A 21,046-nucleotide genomic window follows, 5' to 3' on the forward strand; every position below is an offset into this window, starting at 1 on the left:
TTCCACTGCACCTGTTCTTTATTCAAAAAGTCACGTATTTTTCTTAATTGTTTTAAGTCCACACTCTTAGAACTTAGTTTCACTCGATATAGGTTGTATTTCTCTATCAGCATGTCTAAGTCATTGGTGATTTTTGTTTTCCAAAAGACCCTGGGAGAAGTTTATTATCATGAACAGAGTTGGTGAGCTAATTCCCCATTGCCTTGGAACTATTTAATGTTACATTAAGTATTATCTCATATATATATATATAAAAACCTCTTCACTTAAGCAAGTTACTTTTGTCTATTTAAAAATAACCTCTTCACCTAGGCAAAAAATTTTGCTCTAACTATTTTTTTCTTTATAAAACTACATAATTAGAACGAGATACGTTGCAGCTTATTGCTCATGTCATAACCAGTTGTAGACTAGAGTCTCCCGTCTTCATAAAGCTGGAATGACAAGGCTGCGAATCTTTCCCTTCACTTTAGTTCTACTGATGCGAGCCAATATTTAGTCACCTGGAAGAGCCTCTGTAGTTTCTGCAGATAATTAAATGACTTGGAGATATAAATTTATTCCATAATATTTATTCTACCCTAAACAGATTCTTCAATTTTTCTCTTTTAAAAAAATATCCCATTAACATGGCACTAAAGAGATGGCTAATTCTATTTATATCTGATCCTAGTGATATGTAACCAAGGAAGAAAAATCACATTCAGGGTCATTTTCTTTTGTTTGGATATGAGAATATATTCTTCCTGGACTGATTTATTCACAGGGGGCAGAAAGGAGTCATACTTTAAACTTTTTTGGTTCCTCCTCTCTGCCCCCTCCCCTCTTTTGGCTTCCTTTTCAGAAGTAATGATACAGAAAAAGGAAGTTCTCACAGGCCTCAAGTAAGGCTCCTTTTATGTGATTACTGAGGCCTTTGGATGGATATAAGCTATATAGGGACTTCCCTTTCATATGGAAAAAACAGGCTCCTATCCCTCCCACCCCAAGTATAAAGGCACCCTCAGGATAATGCATGTGGTCAGAGCTGCAGGCTGGGGAGGGGGACCAGAAGGGGACCATGCTCGGTTCACCTTTCTCCTGGCCTAAGTGGGCCTCTGCACTCTGCGCTGGGACACTGGGGAGCACACTAGAGGTGGTCCAGTGTGAGCTGAACAAAGGATGCTCATAGTACTCCTCATCGGAATTGCAAGGGTCATCCTCAGGCACAGACACCGAGATGGAGGGGGCTAGGAGTCTACGCCTCTTCCCGCTGGTGGCAGGCTCGTGGCTGGGGAACCTGCGCAGAGGACCCACTGGATCCTCAGCCCCTTCATCTACAAACAGACACACAGGAAGAAACTGCAGGAGAACTGGACAAGACAGACATGAGATCAGACAGACAGACAACACCTGCACAAGGACGCAGAGGACCACAGAAGCAGCACAGTGGGATGCAGAAGAATTAGCAAGACCAAGCTGATGGAGGGTGGGAGAGAGTGAATGTTTCATGCTTCAGTAGCCACTGAAGTTAAGCTGACACATAAGTAATCTTGTCATTGATCCAATGAATTAAATGCACTGACACCCCTACTGCATAATAGACATTATCTGTACATTCCCCTCAAACAAGGCAGAATAACCTTGGAAACACTGGCATAGAAACAAAGCATCACAAAACAAGCGCATCCTTTGGAAGAAATTCTTTCAAGTAGATTAAATCCTCTTGTGCTTATATCAGTATAAGTTAAAAAAAGAAGGTTGTTAAGATCTGTTGGATCATGGGGGGAAACAGCCCTATTTGAAGCACGACCTTAACTATCTAGGATGCTCACATAGTTAGCATTTTGGTTAATTTAATTTTTAGTTAATGACTTTTATCAGAAAGCAATGTTTAATTTCAATCTTGTTAAGAAAAATCTCCAATGCATTATTTTTCTTTCCCGCCTTGCTAAGAAAAGTGCAGTCAGCTGGGCTCCCTCTTCGGATGCTAAGTCCTCAGGGCATCCTTCTGAACATGGTTCTCATTTGCATGTCTGTGAAAGTATGTGGCTTTAAGAAAGTCTCTAGTATTATAAACTTGTTTCCATGTGTGTTGCTTCTCTTCTGAAAGCTCAACAGAGATGCAATTAGCGAGAATTTCTACAGAGTGGACTTCGGATTCATGGAGACTTTATTCTAAGCAGTTTATTTGTACTACTGGCTCTTGGCTGTTTTTATATTTCGACCCCCTCATTACATATTTCTCATTGAAATGCTAAAAGAACTGCTCTCATTTCTATCCTTTCCTATGTCTTGGCTTAGAAATATGCATTATTTAAATATATTTCCTTACATATACAAGGGTAGATTAGTCGGCTTCACATCTGGATTCCTGTGTATTTTAATGAGCTTCAATGATGATGACAATGAACAATACTTGGCTTTGGATGTGGGTGCAGACACTGCAGCTCAGACCTATGTGTCAGATTACTACATTTGCTAACCACTATTTATTGACTTATACAGAGAATAATTTTAAAATTTCATAGTTCTCAATAAGAACTCTATATAGTTTTTATTCCTAAACTTAAGCAGGCAGAATTACAGCATTTATTTGAAAATGTACTGTATTATTAAAGCACTAACTAATTTTCAGCAACCAAGTGCTGGCAACTGGAAATCATAAGGATACTAAAATAACATTTGGTAGAGGGAATACTTTTAATCTTTTTGAGCACATTATTTACTGATGGCTCCTTGGAAGTTGTTTCTGGATGGGTTCTCAGAACTTTCTCAACCACGATGCTTATTATATCATGGGACAGCAGAAGCTAAAATTACATCTGATATTCTTAGTTTAACTCGGCACGGTTTCTCAGCAGAGCAGATAATTGGCTCTAATCTGGCCTACAACACTGGCTGAACCATAAGGCCTGGGCTTGTCGCGTGTCCCAGCCATTCACCTTTCCTCAGTGACTCTCTGAGGCTGTGGGCTCCCTCCGTATGCAAGTTACCTCTCAAACTGCCACTACGTTCAACAGACTGGAAGGACAATCAACGAATGAAAACGGCTTATTCACCTCTCTGCTTTTCACCAGTTATTTCCTGGGGTACAGAGCAGACTGCAGTCCGAAACTAAGAATTTAAAGCTGAGTGCTGATAGTCGAAAGACGCTACTCCTTGGACTGGTTTAAACCTCTTGAAGCTTTTGACCTCCCCTTTCCTGTTGCTGCTGCTCTTTTTGAAAGAGAACATGTGAAAACAACCCAGTCTTGCTTTAGGTCTCTAACATTTCAAAGAAACAGTATTTTCTTTCTGAAAACTTTGACTCTAGGCAGAGAACAATAAAAGCAATAACAACTGTCAAGGGCTGCGATGGAAAAGCAGCTTCGCTGTAATGTTTGTCTGGACCCGAGCCAGGCAACTTCATAAAGAATGCCTGGCAAAGTTCAGTCCTCTCCTGGTGCTATGAGCACTCCATACCCCAAGTCTCTGTTTAGGACCCATGAGCCTGAAGTCCCTCTATGTTATAGGTCCCAGAGGTGTGGCAGGGACATGATGCTTAGAGGACCAGCTAAGTCCAACAGTGTACGTGGTTCCAATGATAGTGAGAGAAGCCATTAGATCCTCATTTGCTATAGAATTGTGTCTGGCGGGTGCTCTTGGTTCAAACCTAATGGAGGTGGGATAACATAATAATTATAAATAAATGAATTAGTTATTTGGGAGTAATTTGAAAAATAAAATGGAAATTAGTCCAGTAGTTTATAACAGATTAAAGGAAAAAAAAAAACACCTGTCATTGGAAGATCACATTGTTTTCATAGTCCCACACTAAGAACCTAGATGAGAAACAGCTTTAGGGATGCAACGGAGCTGTGGTGGCAGCGGCTTAGATCTGGGTTTGAATTGTGGATAAGCCATATACCGGCCATGACATCCTGGGCAAGAAGTGGAAGGATTACCTCTCTGTGGGTTGCTGGGAGGATTCTACGAGAAGATATCTGAGAAGGCGCTGAGCACAGTGCTGGACTCCGCACACATCAGCACCTCTCAGCGCGCTCAAGCAAACGATCGTGCACCTCTGCTCTTTATTATCAGTTGACACATCAAAGCTAGGCCTGGGAGATTTATGAAAAAGTGAACTCATTTCATAACAGTTAATTTTGCTGTTTAAGGTCAGAACTGAATGCCTCTTTTTATTATAATTACACATGCTTTTGGGGACACCTCTTTTGCCACAAAATAATTCCATTTCATTTTAATAGTGTGATATCTGAAAGAACACGGTAGCCTTATGAACCTTGGAGGTTTACATAGCTCTTGTTCATCATGCTAACCTTCAAAAATGGTTTCAGTGGAGGAATACATTTTTCCTAACTTGCATTCATACAAACTTTTTTTTAAAAAAACACTTGAAAATGTATATTGGGTTAAAGTAAGGTTTGCCATACCTGAGCTTAGTATGTCGGCCCCCTTTGGAACAACTGAGTAGTCACTTTTATAGGAGACTGCGTCTCATGGGCTATCTGGGACTCAGTGATTTCTGTCTGTCTTGGCATCACATCTGCCCCACAGTCAATGGCTGAAGGTGCCTGGCTCCACGTACATTGTTTTCTGCCATCTCTAAGCCCGTCCCATTCTGCAGCTTTTGACTGAGGACTCCTTCATTTGCCAACTGAGTTTGCTGCCCCAGAATGATATAAGGGAAAACTGCTTTCAGATTAGCAATTATAATGTTGTCATGTCATGGACATAGGGAAAAACCACCCTAGAATTCTGGAGCAAACCTAAGAGGGCAGAAAGACTCCTGGTTCTGTTTTCTGATGATTCCATTGTTCTGGCATGGGCTTCCAAATTCTAACAGTCCAGTCCAAGTGACAAACATTATGGTTGGCCAAACAGAAAAAGGGGATTAATTTGAAAACATCCTAACTAGTACAGAATCAGTTTACGATACCTGGGTTTCCTAAGTGTGCGGCTGTTCAATTTTTTTCATCAAGATCCCTTTAAATGTTTCCCAGAATAAGTACATATTCTGGGAATAGTTAATATTACATTGATTATAATAAATAAATATTCATAAATTACAGAAATGAACATATTAAGTCATTTTTAGTGGAAGCTCTCTCACTCTTTCCCTTTGGGAAAGAACAGCATTTAAAATGTTTGGTAATTAATAAAAATTAATCGTCCCCAAAATTATAGAACTCAATTTAACCCAAGAGCTCTTGCATTTGTAAAAGGGGATTGGGCTGTGGCAGTCACTGTGCCCTTAGAATAGTTGTTTTGAGGGTGTGTCAAAAAGGGTAAAAACCCTGTAAATGAAAAACCCCCACCTGTTCCATTTCCACCGGACCTGCTTTGAGCAATACGTTAACTGAATTTCGGCTGCGTCATTACAAACCAGTTGGTTTGATAAATTGAAGAGTTGAATCCTGTCTTGTCACTAATTTATTTTCTGATAAAACAAACTTTAGAAAGTTTTTCACATACTTAAGGAGTGGTTAAAAATAAAAGAGAGGGGATGGTCTGATTGTCTAGACCACATATCTTTCACATGTTTAAGGTGAGAATATTACTTGGTCTTTTATTTATTTATTTTTATTTATTTAAAAAAAAATCTTTATTGATTTCAGAGAGAGGAAGGAAGAGGGAAAGAGAGAGAGAAACATCAGTGATGAGAGAGTCATTGATCGGCTGCCTCCTGCACGCCCCCTGCTGAGGATCGAGCCCGAAACCCGGGCACATGCCCTGACCGGGAATCCAACCCCGATCGCCTGGATCCTAGGTCGAGGCTCAACCGCTGAGCCACACCAGCCGGGCATATTACTTGGTCTTTTAAGTGAATGAGGTAGAGTTTGTAAAATGCATACTTTTAAAATATAACTTAAAAAGTGGTTATCCTCTTAAAAACAAATCATTAGGACTTTGTATAGCTTAATGTTTTTTGAAAAAAATCAATAAGAATTAAGTTTGAAAAATGTTCAGAATAAAATATCTTTGAATTGCTTTCAACAGGAAGTGGCAGGTCGACATTTTCTTAAAATGTACAGAACAGCCTGGGGAGAACAATCCTGAAATATAAGGGAAGGTTATACTCTGTAAAGTAACACCTAAGTTACTAAAATGTAAATGTGATTGCATATTTATTTATATTTTCATTATCTTCATTGTAACAATCCCCCAAGAGGCAGACTGGTGAATTCTCAGACAATGGATGACCCCAGTGCCCTTTCTGCTCCGACTGCCATATAAGCGTGAGGAGAGTCATTACTTGGTGTCCAGCTGCCTTGGAGTGACTCGCCTTCCCCTGTCTGGGTTAAGGGGGTTCTCTGACTCTTGAAAGGCTGTGAGCAGGGGCTCGGGAACAGTTCAATTACCCGAGGGGAGTAGGGCCGTCAGGGACGCCTTTCCACTGTACTCGAGTGAAATGCAGGCCCTTGAACCCAGCTGGCTGCCGCTTACTCTCGAATTCTTCATTCATCTACCCCACCTCCTCTTCGATCACCGTGAGCGAGACACTCCTTCAGCTCCTGCCCCCCTAAATGCCTTGCATACCCTGGTCTCTCTGCCCAGCATGCCCCTTTCCTCCCCTCTGCTTCACCAGCACTTCCTCAAGCTTCTAGGTTCAGCTTCTTACCTGTCCCTTACCTAATCCAATAAAACGAGATTTTTCTTGTTCTAACGTAAAATTCCCTGTTCTTTTTCTCCCTAGTACTAATCCAGTTTGAAATTATGTGGAAGCTTATTTATTGGATTTCTGTTCTCTCCACTAGACTGTGTGATCCTTACAAATGGGGATCATGTCTGTTTTGCTCACTAATGTATACCCAGAATTTGACGAGTACTGGATACCTTGTAGGGTCTCCATAAATACGTGCCGATTGAATGGATAAACATAAGGCAAAAAGAATCGTTCAAACTATGAATTAAAAGATCAAATCACATTTTCAGGGAATTAACTAATAGCCAGTGGCATTTATGTCACTGATTATATGTACTGATCGTAGTCCCCAAATTTTCTTGTATTTGTCAAAATAATTTAGTTTATTTAACACTATTTCAGGCAGTAAATGTGAAAAAAGACTTCAGTTTAACAAAGAAAAACCTCGCTAAAAAAGTTTTGGTTATAAATCTGTGACAAAAGTAAATTATATTTAATAATCATTTATAGTTTAGTAATTTAGGAAAGCCAGTATTTAGGAAATTAAAGAATATTTTACATGAATCTAATTACAAATTATAAAATGACAATGAGTCTTTTGTGATGTCTCAATTTTTAACATAATAAAATGAACTCTAAAAGGGACAACAACAAAAATAAATAAAGTAAAATGGAATAGTATTAAAATTCTGATGTTAGTATATGAAAACTAAATTATATTAAAAATAACAATTGAGCTGTAGCTCTCCTTTGACTTCTCCTATAACTCGACAATACATAAAAGTTAACTTATCTAAGAACCAATAATAGACATAAAAGTTAATTTATCTAAGAACCAATAACAGACATAAAAGTTAACTTATCTAAGAACCAATAATAGTTTGCTTTTAATAGTGCCATTCATCCCAGATTCTGAATAAATATTCTTAAAGGCATCCCTCTGTTTTTATCAATGAGAATTCAAAAGCTGACATGGCTTTTCATGTTGACTAAATGCATAAATAGATGGACAATAACAGGTCTCAGCAGGAAAGAAGCCATGATCTCAGCTTCCAGTTCACTGCTCTCTACACGAGATTCATTCATTAACTTCTTTATTTATTCATTAATATTTATTGAGAATTTGCTACAGCCCAGGTCCTGGGGAAGGCCTTGGCAATACAATGTTCGGCAAAAGAGAGACAATTCCGTAAGGAAGTGTTGATTTCATCCATACACAGTTTTTTGTTTAGTCACTTGTAAGATAAAATTGTATCTTCATTGTCAAAACATTCTACACTGGCTAAACTGGTTCTCTGTAGTTATTCTAGCAATTTAAACACAAACTTATCTTTTCCTTTATCAAACATATTTTTCCCTTTTTGTTTACCATATCCCTCTACTTCTGATTTTACAGAGATAAATGATTATACATTTATTTAAAGTCTTTGTTTCTTCTTGACTGTTTGAAACAGACAGCTCCCAAGCAGGGTGACACACTAGCTCACACTGAAGTCCAGTGCTTATGGATTGATGGACTGATGTTTACCCTTTACCAGAAGACAAACCTGAAACAGTCCAATGGGCCTTACCTTCCTCCACGGCGACAGTCTTTTCTGAGGCTGGTGATGGGGGTGGAGAAGGAGGCAGATTAGCTGTCTCTTCAGCTGCTAAAGATCAAACAGTGAAAAAGTGAGATACGACAATTAATCCTTTTAGGCCAGTGTATGTGTAGGCAGTTCTGCCATCTGTAAAAAGGCCTCTCTATGAAATTCAGGAAAAGATTCAATAGTAAGCTGCACCTGACTTATTTTTAGCTCCATTACCTGATTCACATATTTTTGAAAACCTAAAAAGAAGAGCACTTAATATTTAAAAATAACCTTTTTGTCTTCTCCATAAAAAATGGATTAGAGATGCCTGCTAAAATTCTATCATTAATCCCATTAACCTGTGTCTGCTTATTTGATTAACAAAGTATTTTATCCTGGCCCCTAGCTACTATATTCAAACACACACAGGCAGGCATTTTAGTTTAGATTAGGCTTGATGGACTGAAAAAATATTAGAATTCTTTATTGTTCAACTTCTTGATCCAGAAACAAATGTTACCTTGATTATTCACAGTTATTTTAGGTAATGTATTTTTTAAATAACATTTTGTCTACAGAGTCTAATATCGAAACCCATCATCTGTATGTATTCTCAGAAAAGAAGAATGAAGCTGTCATAGCTGGAGGCAACCTTCAGACAGAAACCGTGTACCAGTGGGAGCTGAGTAATCTTCTGTCCTGGGCATTATACATGAAGAACCAAAGAGAAAGGGTCTGAAAGATGTAATTCATTCAGTTAACTCTAAGTTTCCTCTTCAAGACACTTTATAGCCACTCATCTGAAGTAAGTGATTTCAAAAGGAAAGATTTAACAGTCAACGCCAGTGGTAAAATTTATTTTAAAAGGTTATGTAAATTTTTATTCATAAAGCAGTTAGCAGAAGCAGTATTGGGATGACAGGTGACACCAGTTCCTTGAGCCTGTGACCTTCACATGGCACACTTTATGGTTTCAGATTGAGAAGGAAAATGTAGGGCTTTCTTTTATTTCAGAGCGAACTACAGACAAAAGGTGAAATGTTTCAGATAAAAGTCCCCTCTCTGTTCTAGGAGAAAAATAATTGATAATCAAAGTACATTTGCTTAAAAATAATGAGAATATTTTAGATTATTATTCTGGGAAAGCAGAATTTTTATTGTTTAATTTTTTAATAGACAACTGAGGAGTTACTGATCAGAAAATCAAATATGAGGAATACATTAGACTACATGGGAAAAAAAGGATATGTTCTATTTTTAGGCTTTAGAAACCATACTTTCCTATGGATTACATCTATGTACTTATGAAATGAACCTATATGTTGACCCTGAGAGAGTTTCCTTTCTTGTGTCTTAGCATCTCCATCCATCAATCTACCTACTTACTATCTATCTATGGAAGGTAAGGGCAGTAAGCCCTGGGCAGAGAGTGTTTTTGTTGGCAAGCACCATTGCATTACTTGTTTGTTTGGCTCTGGGAGACATTTTACTTGTGACCAAGGGAGAGAGAAATGCCATCTGAGTGTCCTTAAATGAACCAAGTAAAGACCAGTACCTTATATGGGATACAAAGTCACTGGTGACAAAGCTCTGGCTGTAGGTTTTACGAATCTGGTTCAGGGAGACTATAGTATAAACAATCACTTACCAAAACCCACAAAGGGAAACAATTATATCTAATTAAAATATTAATGTATTTTCCTTATTAGTGAGGGCCATGATATAACTTTCAACAATAAAGATAAATTATTAAAAAATGCGTTGGCTTTATTTTTATAATAATTATCTTGTGTGGTCTGGAAATGAAAAATTAAGGGTAATTTAGGGGCAAAGTCTAACTATAAGCTTAACACCCTAAATACTACTCAAATACCACCATGGCCCTGCTGAGAAAGGTGAAAGTATGTCCCGGTGCATCCCAACAGAGGTTTCTGATGAATGTTTGCGTAAAGAGGAAGAACAAGATACAGCCTATCTTTGAACATGAAGATGCGAGCCTGGATCAGGTGTAGCAGACACGGCCCCCGATCGGAGGGTCTTTCTCATTTACCTAAAGGCAGAGCTGCAGGCGGATCTTTATGCTGAGCTTCCTTCTCCTGTTCGCCTTTCAGGACCGCTACAGCCTCAGCCGTGACTACTTGAACTATCCTTGCAGACACCTCTTCTGTAATAAATAGTAACAAAATAAAATAAAATGATGAGGCATGCAGTCAGTTAGAATTTCATTCGCTTTGTCTCCCCCTCCCCAAAAATACAACAGAATTCCTTAAATTGCAGATAAAATACAAATACATATATTGTAACCATAAAAAGAAAAATGAGAAAAGAAACAGGATTGGCAGTCTAAGCAAAATCAACACAGAAGGAAAGAAAAATAATTAACAGGTGGGGCTGTTCATTTTTAAAAAGCTGTTTATATAAACAGAAAAAAAGTAATTATTTTGTACCTAGGAAAACAAATTCAAAGAGAATAATTCATTTCGGATTTAACTTAAAATATGTTTTATAGTTTGTTACAGTTTTCTAGAAAAGTATCATAACAATAAATTTCTATGCTGATTTGCAGAAATACCATGATTTAAAACCTAACCAAGATGCCTCAAAATATGAATTTGTGGTTAAACAGCATTATCCAGATCAGTGTAAATAAGACCAATTCAGAAAAACCTGAGAAGATATAGTTTGAATGAAATACACGGAAATGATATATCAGATGGTGTCTTTCTTAAGAGTTACTACTTTTCTAGACAGCAGATGTTTTAAAGATCTTTGAGGTCATATGATATACACTCACCTAGTCAGTACATAATAAAGGGGGGCTGGGGGAGGCTCCATCAATAAAGTGATCGGTTGGTGAGATGCCAGGTAACTAGTTTTTGGCCTAAAGTGGCATCCATTGGAGCATATCAGTGCTAATTTTATATAATGTAGTCAGAAAAAGTCAAGATATAATGTTCCAAATATCAACTAAAAATGAAAGCAGCTTTTTGAGCTTAAAAATATATTCCAGGTTAGGAATAAATTCTTCAGAATTCAGCTTTTCATTATCTTTATATAAAATGTCTATCATACTAGGAAATAAACCTACTTATAGCCCAGATAGAAACAAGTTGAATTTGTCAAGGGGGGGGAGGGGGCAGAGAATAAAGTGAGGTTTATTCTCATAATTTTAGTCAAAATCTTAGAATAAATATTCCATTGAAATTTTATTTGGCTCATGATCAGAATTTGCCCATTCACAAGCAGACTGGGGAGATCTGCCTGTTTTACCTGGTTCGTTCAGAGTTAGCCTCCTCTGGAAGGTCTTCTTAACCCCACCAGGATCATGAAGAATACAGTGCTTAAAAACCCAGCTTTTTGGATGAGCTTCGCAAGGCACGATAACCCTGTCTACTCCTGGGGACGATCAGCCACATTCAAATTCTTTTTTCAGACTACATTTTAATTTTTCATTGCTTACTATCTCCACCTCTTTTTTCCCTTTTCCATTTCCTACTCTATTTTTTTTGTTATTTCCCCTCCCCCCAATCATTATATGTACAAAATTATGAATAGGATCTAGTTGTTCAGAAGATTAAAGATGAATCTAGATTATACATAAATTGGGAAATTAGTATTCATTGTATATAATTGAGAGGTAACACTGATCTTCACAGCTAAAAACATGACACTTCTTACTGTAAACTGATAATTTGAAAGGCTCAATTATCTTTCTTTCGAATGTCTAAAGTTTTCTGGAAGTGGACATTTTCAGTTTATGTTTGACATTGACTTAAAGAGTGTATGTGATATGTACTCTATTCTCTCCTTTGTTAATGTCAGGATTTCAATGTAATTAACTAACAGTTTTTGCATTGCAAGGAGAACCTTATAACCAGTATTTGAATTTAACTTGTTACTTTTTTATCAGTAGTGTCATTATAGTTATGAGACAGTAATACAAAAACATCTTAAGGCACAGCTTAAAGTCATGTCACCTGAGTAAAACGAATGACGACTTGGAAATAATCTGTTAAGTGACCTGCCTAAAAATCAGCTGGAAGAAAAACATCAAAAGCAATTTCTTTAAAACAATTCATCATATAACATCTAATAACCGTTATAAATTTTAGGCTGATATGAAATAAAGAATTTAAAAATACAACTAAGGGAACAGATGATAACAGATCACAACTATATAGATAAACATCTGAAGGTAAAAAGTAAAGTCTTTTAAAAACTTATTCTGAGCAACAGAGATAGGGTTAGTATTCTAAAAACAGTATCAAAGCAGTCCTAGGTAAATAAAATGAATTCTGGTATGAAATAATAGTTTTTCTTTGTATTGGGGAAATATACTGGTGGAAACATAAACAGGAGGTAAGTAGGTGTAAGAAACAAAGTGAGACAAGCTCTCATCCACAGAAACCTATTTGATAATACAAGAAAAATGTCATGCTAAGCTATTTACATTTCACCTAACTAATGAATAAACATCCTACTGTGATACAAGGTTATTAAATAATCTGTTACATTAGGTACTTTTATTTCCTATCAGTATTATTTAATCTCCATAATTGTACATTTTTCAGATGGGGAAACTGGCAAAATAATGGATAAAGGCAACTTACTGTCCCATTTGGGTGTCACCTGATTTACATCAGTGTAGTAATAATAGTTTATACAATAGTAGGTTCTGGTGTCAGAAAACCTGGAATCAAATTCTGCCTTTCTCTCTTAGTAGCCACAAGTAAGTGACAATCTCTCTAACCTTCAGATCCCCTGTCTGCTAAGGGGAATGAAAGTGGCATTCCTATTTTAATGTGTTGTGGCAATTAAATAAAATAATATATATCAAATGCTAATTTAAATTACATAACACTTTTAATAACTCTTGCTGTCATGTTGACATCTAAGTCTATGATCATCGTTTGATTGACAGCATGTAGATAAAGACTTGAAAGTTTTTGTCACGCATTGAGATGATTCTGTCATTTTTCCCAGTGAGTACGTCCTGCCTGAATGTTGGGTCACTGCCTATCAGGCTCATACCACTTATTATTTAAACAAAAATGATATAGTAAATTTTACTCTACTGTTGTACCATACTATTCAGCATTTATAATGGTTCCAGTGCTCTGGTTTTTCTATGACACTGATTCATGCTACACCAGTGCTACGCTCTTCTGGTCACAGTATTATTATATCAGAAGTTTTAAGACAGTCTCAGGCCTGTTTTTTGGCACATATTTTTAGTTTAGTTATTTTGCTATATTAATCTATCAATATTGCTTGGTTCACTTATTAAAAAAAAAAAAAAAGCAACAGAGTTGCAACTTTCTCAGTGGCCCTGAAAACTTCAACTTGCTCCTGAGCCACTCATGACATTGTTGGGATACACAGAGGCTGGATTTTGAAAGTGTACCCTTTGGGTTTTCATCCAGGCCAGCTGTGGTTACGTGAACATGCAAAGGCTCACTGTCACACTGTGAGCACGCATACCAAAAAAACCCTAAGCAAGTTGTCATAAGTGTGAGAACACATTTTTGTTGATTTTTTTCCAGGTTGTTAAGAGAGAAGTAAGAGACACTGACAATAAATGCAACCATATAGAATATAAAATCCAGCAAATGTTTCTGCTTTTAAGAATAACAGGCATAATAGTGCTGTGTTAAAAGAAACGACAAGCCTACCGTACACTTGTGAAGGAAGGAAAACAAGACAATTTTAGACAGAATGCTCCTGTCAAGAAAAGGTTTTTCTCAGTAGGGTACAAAATGGTTGCCTAGGAAACCGATGCTAATTGCTGCTGCTGATGGAAACTAGTCAACAAGGAAAGCACTGTGCAGTTCCAAGCGGTCTGCTAAACAAATACCCGAGATAAATTCATAAACACAGGAGGAAAAGATAAGTTCCTTGCTTAATTTGGACAGTAAATGGTTTCTCTGAAACAATTTCCTGTAATCAACTGGTGATGAAGGAAATGAAAAGAGGAGATTGTTGGGGTTTTTGTCTGTAGCCCTGGCACCTTCGTTTTAATTAAAGAGGCCAGTGTGGGCAGACCCCTCCCTAGCAGGACTCCAATTGATCTCAAAGGGTCACCAGGCCAACACTGCAGCTGTCGATCTTGGCCTACCAGCTTTGGCTTCCAAAGATTTTTTTCTAAAGACTTCCTGATTTCAACAAGGAAAATTCTAGCTTCTGGGGAAAAATGCCTTTGAGGTAAAGTTAGTTAATGGGAATAAATGTGTTGAAGATAAAGAATCATGATTGCACAAAGTTCAGTTCTGATGGCTACTTAAATTGAACAGATTTTGTATTGCGCCCACTATGGATAGTGGAACTCTGCTTAGTCATTATGGGGGATGCTAAGATGAGTAAGACTTGGTGTTCCTACATTTAAATTGTGCTTGAAATAGGGCAAAGCCATTGAAGAACATGTTTTGTTTTTGTTTCTTAAGATTTTTCTAGTAATGACCACAGATTTTGGCTGAACCATCCACAGTCACTCATATGGTTTTCTTCTGAAAGGCAAACGCAACCCAGTGGAGCTAAGATTGGGAGGGAGTACAAGATTGTGAGTCCAGGAGAATTTCCCCTCACTCTTTTTTTCCTACCTCGATCTCTATGCTCAAATCCACAATTAGTTTAGACTAACAACTTACTCAAATGAAGTTTTCAGAGCTTGAACAAAATCTGCCTAGTATTTAAATTTAGTCAAGGGGGGGAGGTGTAATAAATTAAAATGGTTATCAGTGCAAGGATACCACAAGTTAAGGATACTAAGTAACAGAGTCAAAAGTAATTAGAAAAGCAAAGTACAGATCAGAAAGAGTACCTACTGAAAAATTGTGATTTTAGTCCTAAGATGCTAAATTATCAGTTAAGGTAGCTTCAATTCACCCTTGAACAATGAAATCCCACCAGAAAGGAAACTTGTGCCACCAAACAGCCAAGTTCTTTGAGCAGAGTTTTCAATGTGCAAGTTCAAGGTGGCCCACAAAGCACTGCAAGCACTGTACTTTTCTTCGGCTGATGGCAGATATTTCAGTGGGATTTTCTACTGAGGCCAACATTGGGCTCAATTTTGCAGGAATGAACATGAAAAGTTGTTCCACATTCATGTGTTCATTAACTGTTAGATTACAAATGTCTCTTAGGTCATTTATCCTGGTTGACTTTTCATATTCTTCCCAATTCAGTAATTTTTATACTCTAGAAATTATTTCTAATTAGATGTCTTACTTCTACCGTAAGTCAAAGATATATTTTCTTTACTGGGGACCTTCAATCTCATTTTCAGACCACATCAATCTTCCACTATATCCTTTCGCAACATTCTTTTCACTACAACATTTCAGAGTTCCTACTTAATTCCTTTCTGGCCCAGTCCTCAGTTCTATAGTCTTTTCTTTGGATCTAGCCTCCTCTCATAGTTTCTCTATTTGCCTCTTTATTTCTAGTATTCCTTTCTAACACAACCTTTCCCACAAGTGTACTGCACACTCTGGGAAACAATATTCATAGCCCCATTTTGTTTATGTAATTTCCATTCTCAAACAGAACATAGATACTAACCCTGTCTCTTCTTTATAATCAATTCAAAAACTACTGATTGGCACCCACTATAGAAAGTAAGCACTGCATCATCTACCAAAAGGAACAAGATGACAAAAGCACAGCTACTGCCTCAAAACACAACCTAGTAGGAGGATTAAACCAAGTGACAAGTAACCCCAGTGAAACGTTCACCATGATCAGTGCCATTAGCAAGATATAAACACGGTGCACGGGGATGTTCGGCAAAGGAAGAGATTCATTTGAAAGGATACAATCCACATCAGCTCTGGACCTTTGGTCATGGACTCCTGGTCATCTCTCCTGTAGTAGGCACCCTTTCAAATGTTTTTTTAAAAACACAAGGGATCAGCTGGGCAAATGTAACTTGTTTTGCAAAAAAGAAAACTGTTAGTTCAGTTAGAGGACTGACCAGGCTAGGGTCTCCCTAAGCAAGAATCACAGAGGCTCTCATCCCCATAGGGCTTTGACCTGCGTTTCCAAATAGAAAATTTGGACCGAAAATATTGAGTCTAATTTTCAGATGAAGCTGACTCATCTCTATTAAAGATGGTTCTTCTCTGAATATTGATTCCTCCCTATTATCCATGTTGCCTAATGTCTTCTTAAGTTTTGAGTGATGCTGGAATCAATTGTAAAGGCAAACATTTAACTGTCATTTTTGTGTCCCAATAACCACCTAACATTGGCATTTTTGTTGAAAGTTGCAACAAGAGCCTAGGAGATATGTTTTCCTCTTTCTTTGCTCATTAGCTTGGCTGGGCTTTGAATTGTATTTTCTCTGAGTGCTGCTGAGTGGTGACTCATCCTGCGAGCTGAGCCACACAATGAGCGGGCCGCAAGCAATCGGGTCAGTGTTCTTTCCCCCTCAGGACTCGTGATGCCAAGTCAGATCATGCTTAAACGACCAAGTCTGCAATGCAGCACCAGTCGCTCTGCTCATCTGCTCCTGAGACGAATCTCCAGACTCCCCTGACAGTTGAAGCACATGCTTTATGTAATGTGCTGAGGAGCAGTGAAGTGTGAGAGAATGAGGGGAAGAGGAAAGGGCTTGATACCCTGAGGCAGAAAGAGTCGGTTCATCTCAGTAGCTTGGGGAGGAAAGAGGGAGGAGTGATGACTGCTAGGTACTCCCCAGTCTACTAACCTCTCAACAGCAAATAAAATAAAACCTACAGCCACCCCTCCAGGTGGTAACTGGTGTACTATTTTTCTTGGGTATATACAAACAATATTATCTATCTATCCACCCATCTTTCTATCTATCTATGCCATACTTTTTGAAAAAATACGTTATTGATTGACGATGATTATATTCTCAAGATATTAGAGCAATTAATATGTTCCAAATTACTATTAAAGTTTGTTTTTTTTTACTTTTTTCTTTTGTGGGGAGAGAATACTTAAAAATGTAACAAGAGACAGATAAAGACTGTGCATAATCTTAACCAAAACAAAGGTTTAGACAGTCCAACAATGAATCCAAAAAGACTTGTTTCCATGACTATTTTCAGCTGCACACTACAAATAAAGATTTTATGAAATGTTTAGAATTATTCTCAAGTAGAGATTTTAAAAACCTCAAAAACTGGAATACATTAAAGGACAATTATGATGACAGCAAATTAGAGAGAAGAAAATTTGATAAGGTCTTAGAAAATACAAGATCAGGAGGAAGGATGAAGTAAAAAATAATACAATGATAATTTAACTATATTTACATTTTAAAAAACGAGCAAGAAAGCAAGCTTCACAAGTAGGTCTGAATTTTTCTTGGCTCAAATCTGTTGCATTTATTAAGATTCAAATTCCATGTAATATTTTTTCAAACTGTCAGTGAACAGAAGAAAATGATAAAACACTTTTTAAAAGCGTTTGTGATGTAGTTCTGACATTTAGCACAAAACAGTAAAGAAAAGAGACTTATTTCCACAAGTGCATGGGAGGAATTTTCTGGAAAAACATTCCTGGGAGTAAATGTGTATGCAAATTAATCTTAGTTTTTAAATATCATATTCTATTGTGTTAGACACAGCCTCTTCACGACTTGAACTTTTTATAGGCAGTTCAAATGACAAGGCGTAAAAGCACATTTTAATTTGTGGAGTCATAAATTTAATTAAAGGAGATCTAGGGAAACCAATACTTTCTATATTTTGATTTAAAAATTACTAACTTAAGACAATCGCATTCTACTTTTAAGACTACGGCTGAAGGGCAAGCAAAGACAGATATGAGGTAGAGCTTTACAGGAAGAACTGCCCAATAACGGCACATTGAAACAAACGCCTTGACCTGGCGCCTGTCTTCCCTCTAATTTCTAAGACATTATAAGCTCTAGCCGGCAGCACTTGCGATGCACAAGCTCATACGGTAACAAGAGTAAGACGCGATTCTTTACTGTCATGCCCACAGAGCTAGCCCTCAGTCAGGTTCAGATCCTTCTACTGGCCAAGACAGGCCACATATTATGACCGAAGCTAATACCCATAACCTGCTTCAGCTGCTACAGAGATCACACAGGACAAAGCAAACGTGACAAATACAAACCTCATGGAATTGCCTTTTGTATCAGTTCTTGTCTTTCTCCCTGTTTCTAGCCCCGGATGCCTAACCTGTCGAAGGAAAACACTGAAAAGGTCCCCTTTTCCTGTCCTCAGCCATCGGCGCCGCCAGGCCCAGAGGCTTCGCAGGGAGGCCGAGTGTTTTTCCGCAGATCCACCCTTAAATGCTAAATACCTCTGCTCGGCACACTCCTCTCTCCGGAGCTCAGGCGAATGGCAGCGGCAGCGATGAGTGGTTGGCATGGCAACGGGGAAGAGAAAATCCGCAACCTCCCGTATTGTCAGGCCAGCTTGTTGATTTGCCTGGGGGGCGGGGGGAGCTCCGGTTTATCGGGGGGAGAGATGGCTCTATCTTCTCTGCATACATTGATATGCTGGTATATACATTAATAAATGTCATATGCATATTTTAAACGGGATGACGGCTCTCACTAGTAAATCTCAAATCTAGGATTGTTGGCAGAGGAAAATGGAAGAAAAGGCAGGTTCTCGGATTCTAAGGTTGAAGAGGGAAAACAGACGGAAGGTTAGAGTGATGACAAACTTTCCCTCCATTGTGTATTTTCAAGCTTAAATTTATAATTTCAGCAACAATTAATTTATATGAGTACGTTCATCGCTTGGCTGCTTGAGCTACATGGATGGTGAAGTGCAGGCCAAGGCTTTGGAAGGCAGAGCTCCACCTGGAAACTTGGAAAAGAGACAACGTATAACCTGCAAGAGCTTTTCCAGATCTCACTGCTTCAGCAGGGAGTAGGCCTGGACAGAATCCCCAGAAATGCTGGGGAAACGAAGCATTCCTGGGGGGTGGGGTTAACTGGAGAAACACCCTTTAATCTTTACATTAACTCAGAGAGATGTCTGACCCTGCTGAGGGCTGTGGATGGTCATGAAGGCGCTTTTACTGACTAGTGTTTCTTACTAGCACTCAAAGCGTTACACCTTAGGATAGTCAAAATCACAAAAGCATGATTTTAATTAAATACGTCAATGTTTTGGCATCTATCAACTTCTCAAAATTGCCTCCTTTAGTTCTCCATTCATGCTGAAAACCAAGATTACATTATGATTTGCTGTCATGCTTAGAGGTACGTGGATGTGGCAGTTCTGCAATAGGGGCTGTCTTCTTTGGCTACAATTCATCACTGGGCTGTGCTGGCCTGAGTCCGGCGGCATAGGCTAGTGGAAAGAGCACCGGTCTATGCAGCAGGAGGGCTGCACTCTGGCTGTGGTCCTGTGATCTTGAATGGGGGCTAAGCCTGTAAAGAGGACTGTGAAGGCCATCTTACGGGTCCCTGCTAGTTACCTGCATGTTATTTTGATATGGATTCTAATATGAGTTTGGACCCCCACTCAGATAAGAAGCTTAAAGATGAGACTCCTAATTTTCACTCAGAGTTTGAACTCTGTGGGGATCAAAATGTGCTCCTCTTGCTTCCTTCAACAAGTTAAGGTGAAAAAGAGCAGAAGGGTTTATTAGAAGCTTTTACTCTTCCGATTCACGCTTGGGAAAACAATGTAAAATGATGGCTTTAGTCTCATTGTAACAATAACGTTCCCAAGGGGCTAGATTCCCGATGGCTTCTCACTTCCTGTTGAAAGCTTCTGTGGCATGGCTTCTAAAAAGAACACGTGAATGAATAAATGCGAGAAAAATTCTTAAAAGATCAAAACTTATGCTAGAACAGATGAGCAAATAATTCTATCTACCTTTCTATGGATTAGCTTTACAGTGTAAGGAGACAAAATCTAGAAGAGTAAGCTGCAAAGAAATATAGTTTAAAATGTTATTGCCTTCTAGCATCCCCTGCCACCCCAGTTTCAGTGCATCTGATTAAAGACAAGCTGATGATCGACTCGCATCTTTAAAAATTATTAGGGTCCAGAAACGGAGGTGAACATTGAAAACTGTGGATGAGAGAGAATCAGGCAAGACCTTTGGTTGAAATAAGCCAACGCTGATGGAGGAAGGAAGGAGGGACATGCGATGATTGCAACTCATTTGTCATGTGATCTTGTTTATAGAGATGAATACAAATAAGCAACCTTGGGGAAAAGGTTCATTTCTATACGTGAAGAGAGGACATTAGCAAAGAAGGAAAGTAAAAGACAGGTCTTTGGATTAAACAAGTAATGGCCTGGACACCACAACATATAGCTAAGAACCTGATGATACTGGGAAATGCTCCAAGTTAACAATGTCCTGAGAAATATCCTTTATAGGGGAGAAACGCAATACACTGATAGATTATAAGTGAATGCAAAAAGAGTGGGCCAGTATATAGCTCCCTGGTCCTCTTTAAAATAACCCAAAATATGATGCCAGCTCGTATCAGTCAGTACTTTCCATCATCAAAGGACAGCATTTTAAAAAAACATATTTAAGATTTAGGAGAACTTCTTTTTACTAGGGATGATTTATGTTTGTAATTTATGAATGTTACCTATAAACCATCAATAATAAAATTTATTATCTTATTAAGCTAAAGTTCAGAAAGAAGTTTAATTACACATTAACTTCTCATTGGAACACTCTCTGTAGGCATGAGAAGACAATATTTTACATTTTTCTTTTCCCATAGTTTTCCACACATGGATAATTTATAATTCAATACTTCGCCTGTTATTTCTGCAGGGCAGTTAGTTTAAAATCACACCATAATCTGAATTGAACACATCACTGTGGCAATCCACAGCTGGCTATTTATAACTCAGTCACTATGAAC

The 21,046-nt window shown here is 38.1% G+C and overlaps 1 protein-coding gene across 35 annotated transcripts in view; it reads right to left on the minus strand.

Annotated features, from left to right (window-relative positions):
* The window catches only part of MAP2 (microtubule associated protein 2), a 214,013-nt gene that overhangs the window by 28,248 nt on the left and 164,719 nt on the right, over positions 1-21,046 (minus strand). For 28 of the 35 annotated variants that reach the window (XM_081143097.1, XM_081143125.1, XM_081143116.1 and 25 more), the window contains 2 exons: positions 10,250-10,363; positions 8,200-8,277 (listed from right to left, as the gene is read on the minus strand). In XM_081143097.1, the coding sequence (XP_080999223.1) occupies positions 8,200-8,277; positions 10,250-10,363 (192 nt within the window). Of the gene's footprint in view, positions 1-8,199; positions 8,278-10,249; positions 10,364-18,306; positions 18,520-21,046 lie in introns of those variants that run through there. The other 7 variants (XM_081143129.1, XM_081143123.1, XM_081143122.1 and 4 more) reach the window with 2 other exon arrangements.

The sequence above is a fragment of the Miniopterus schreibersii genome (genome assembly GCF_964146895.1).
Source record: "Miniopterus schreibersii genome assembly, chromosome: 7".
NCBI classification, from domain to species: Eukaryota; Metazoa; Chordata; class Mammalia; order Chiroptera; family Miniopteridae; genus Miniopterus; species Miniopterus schreibersii.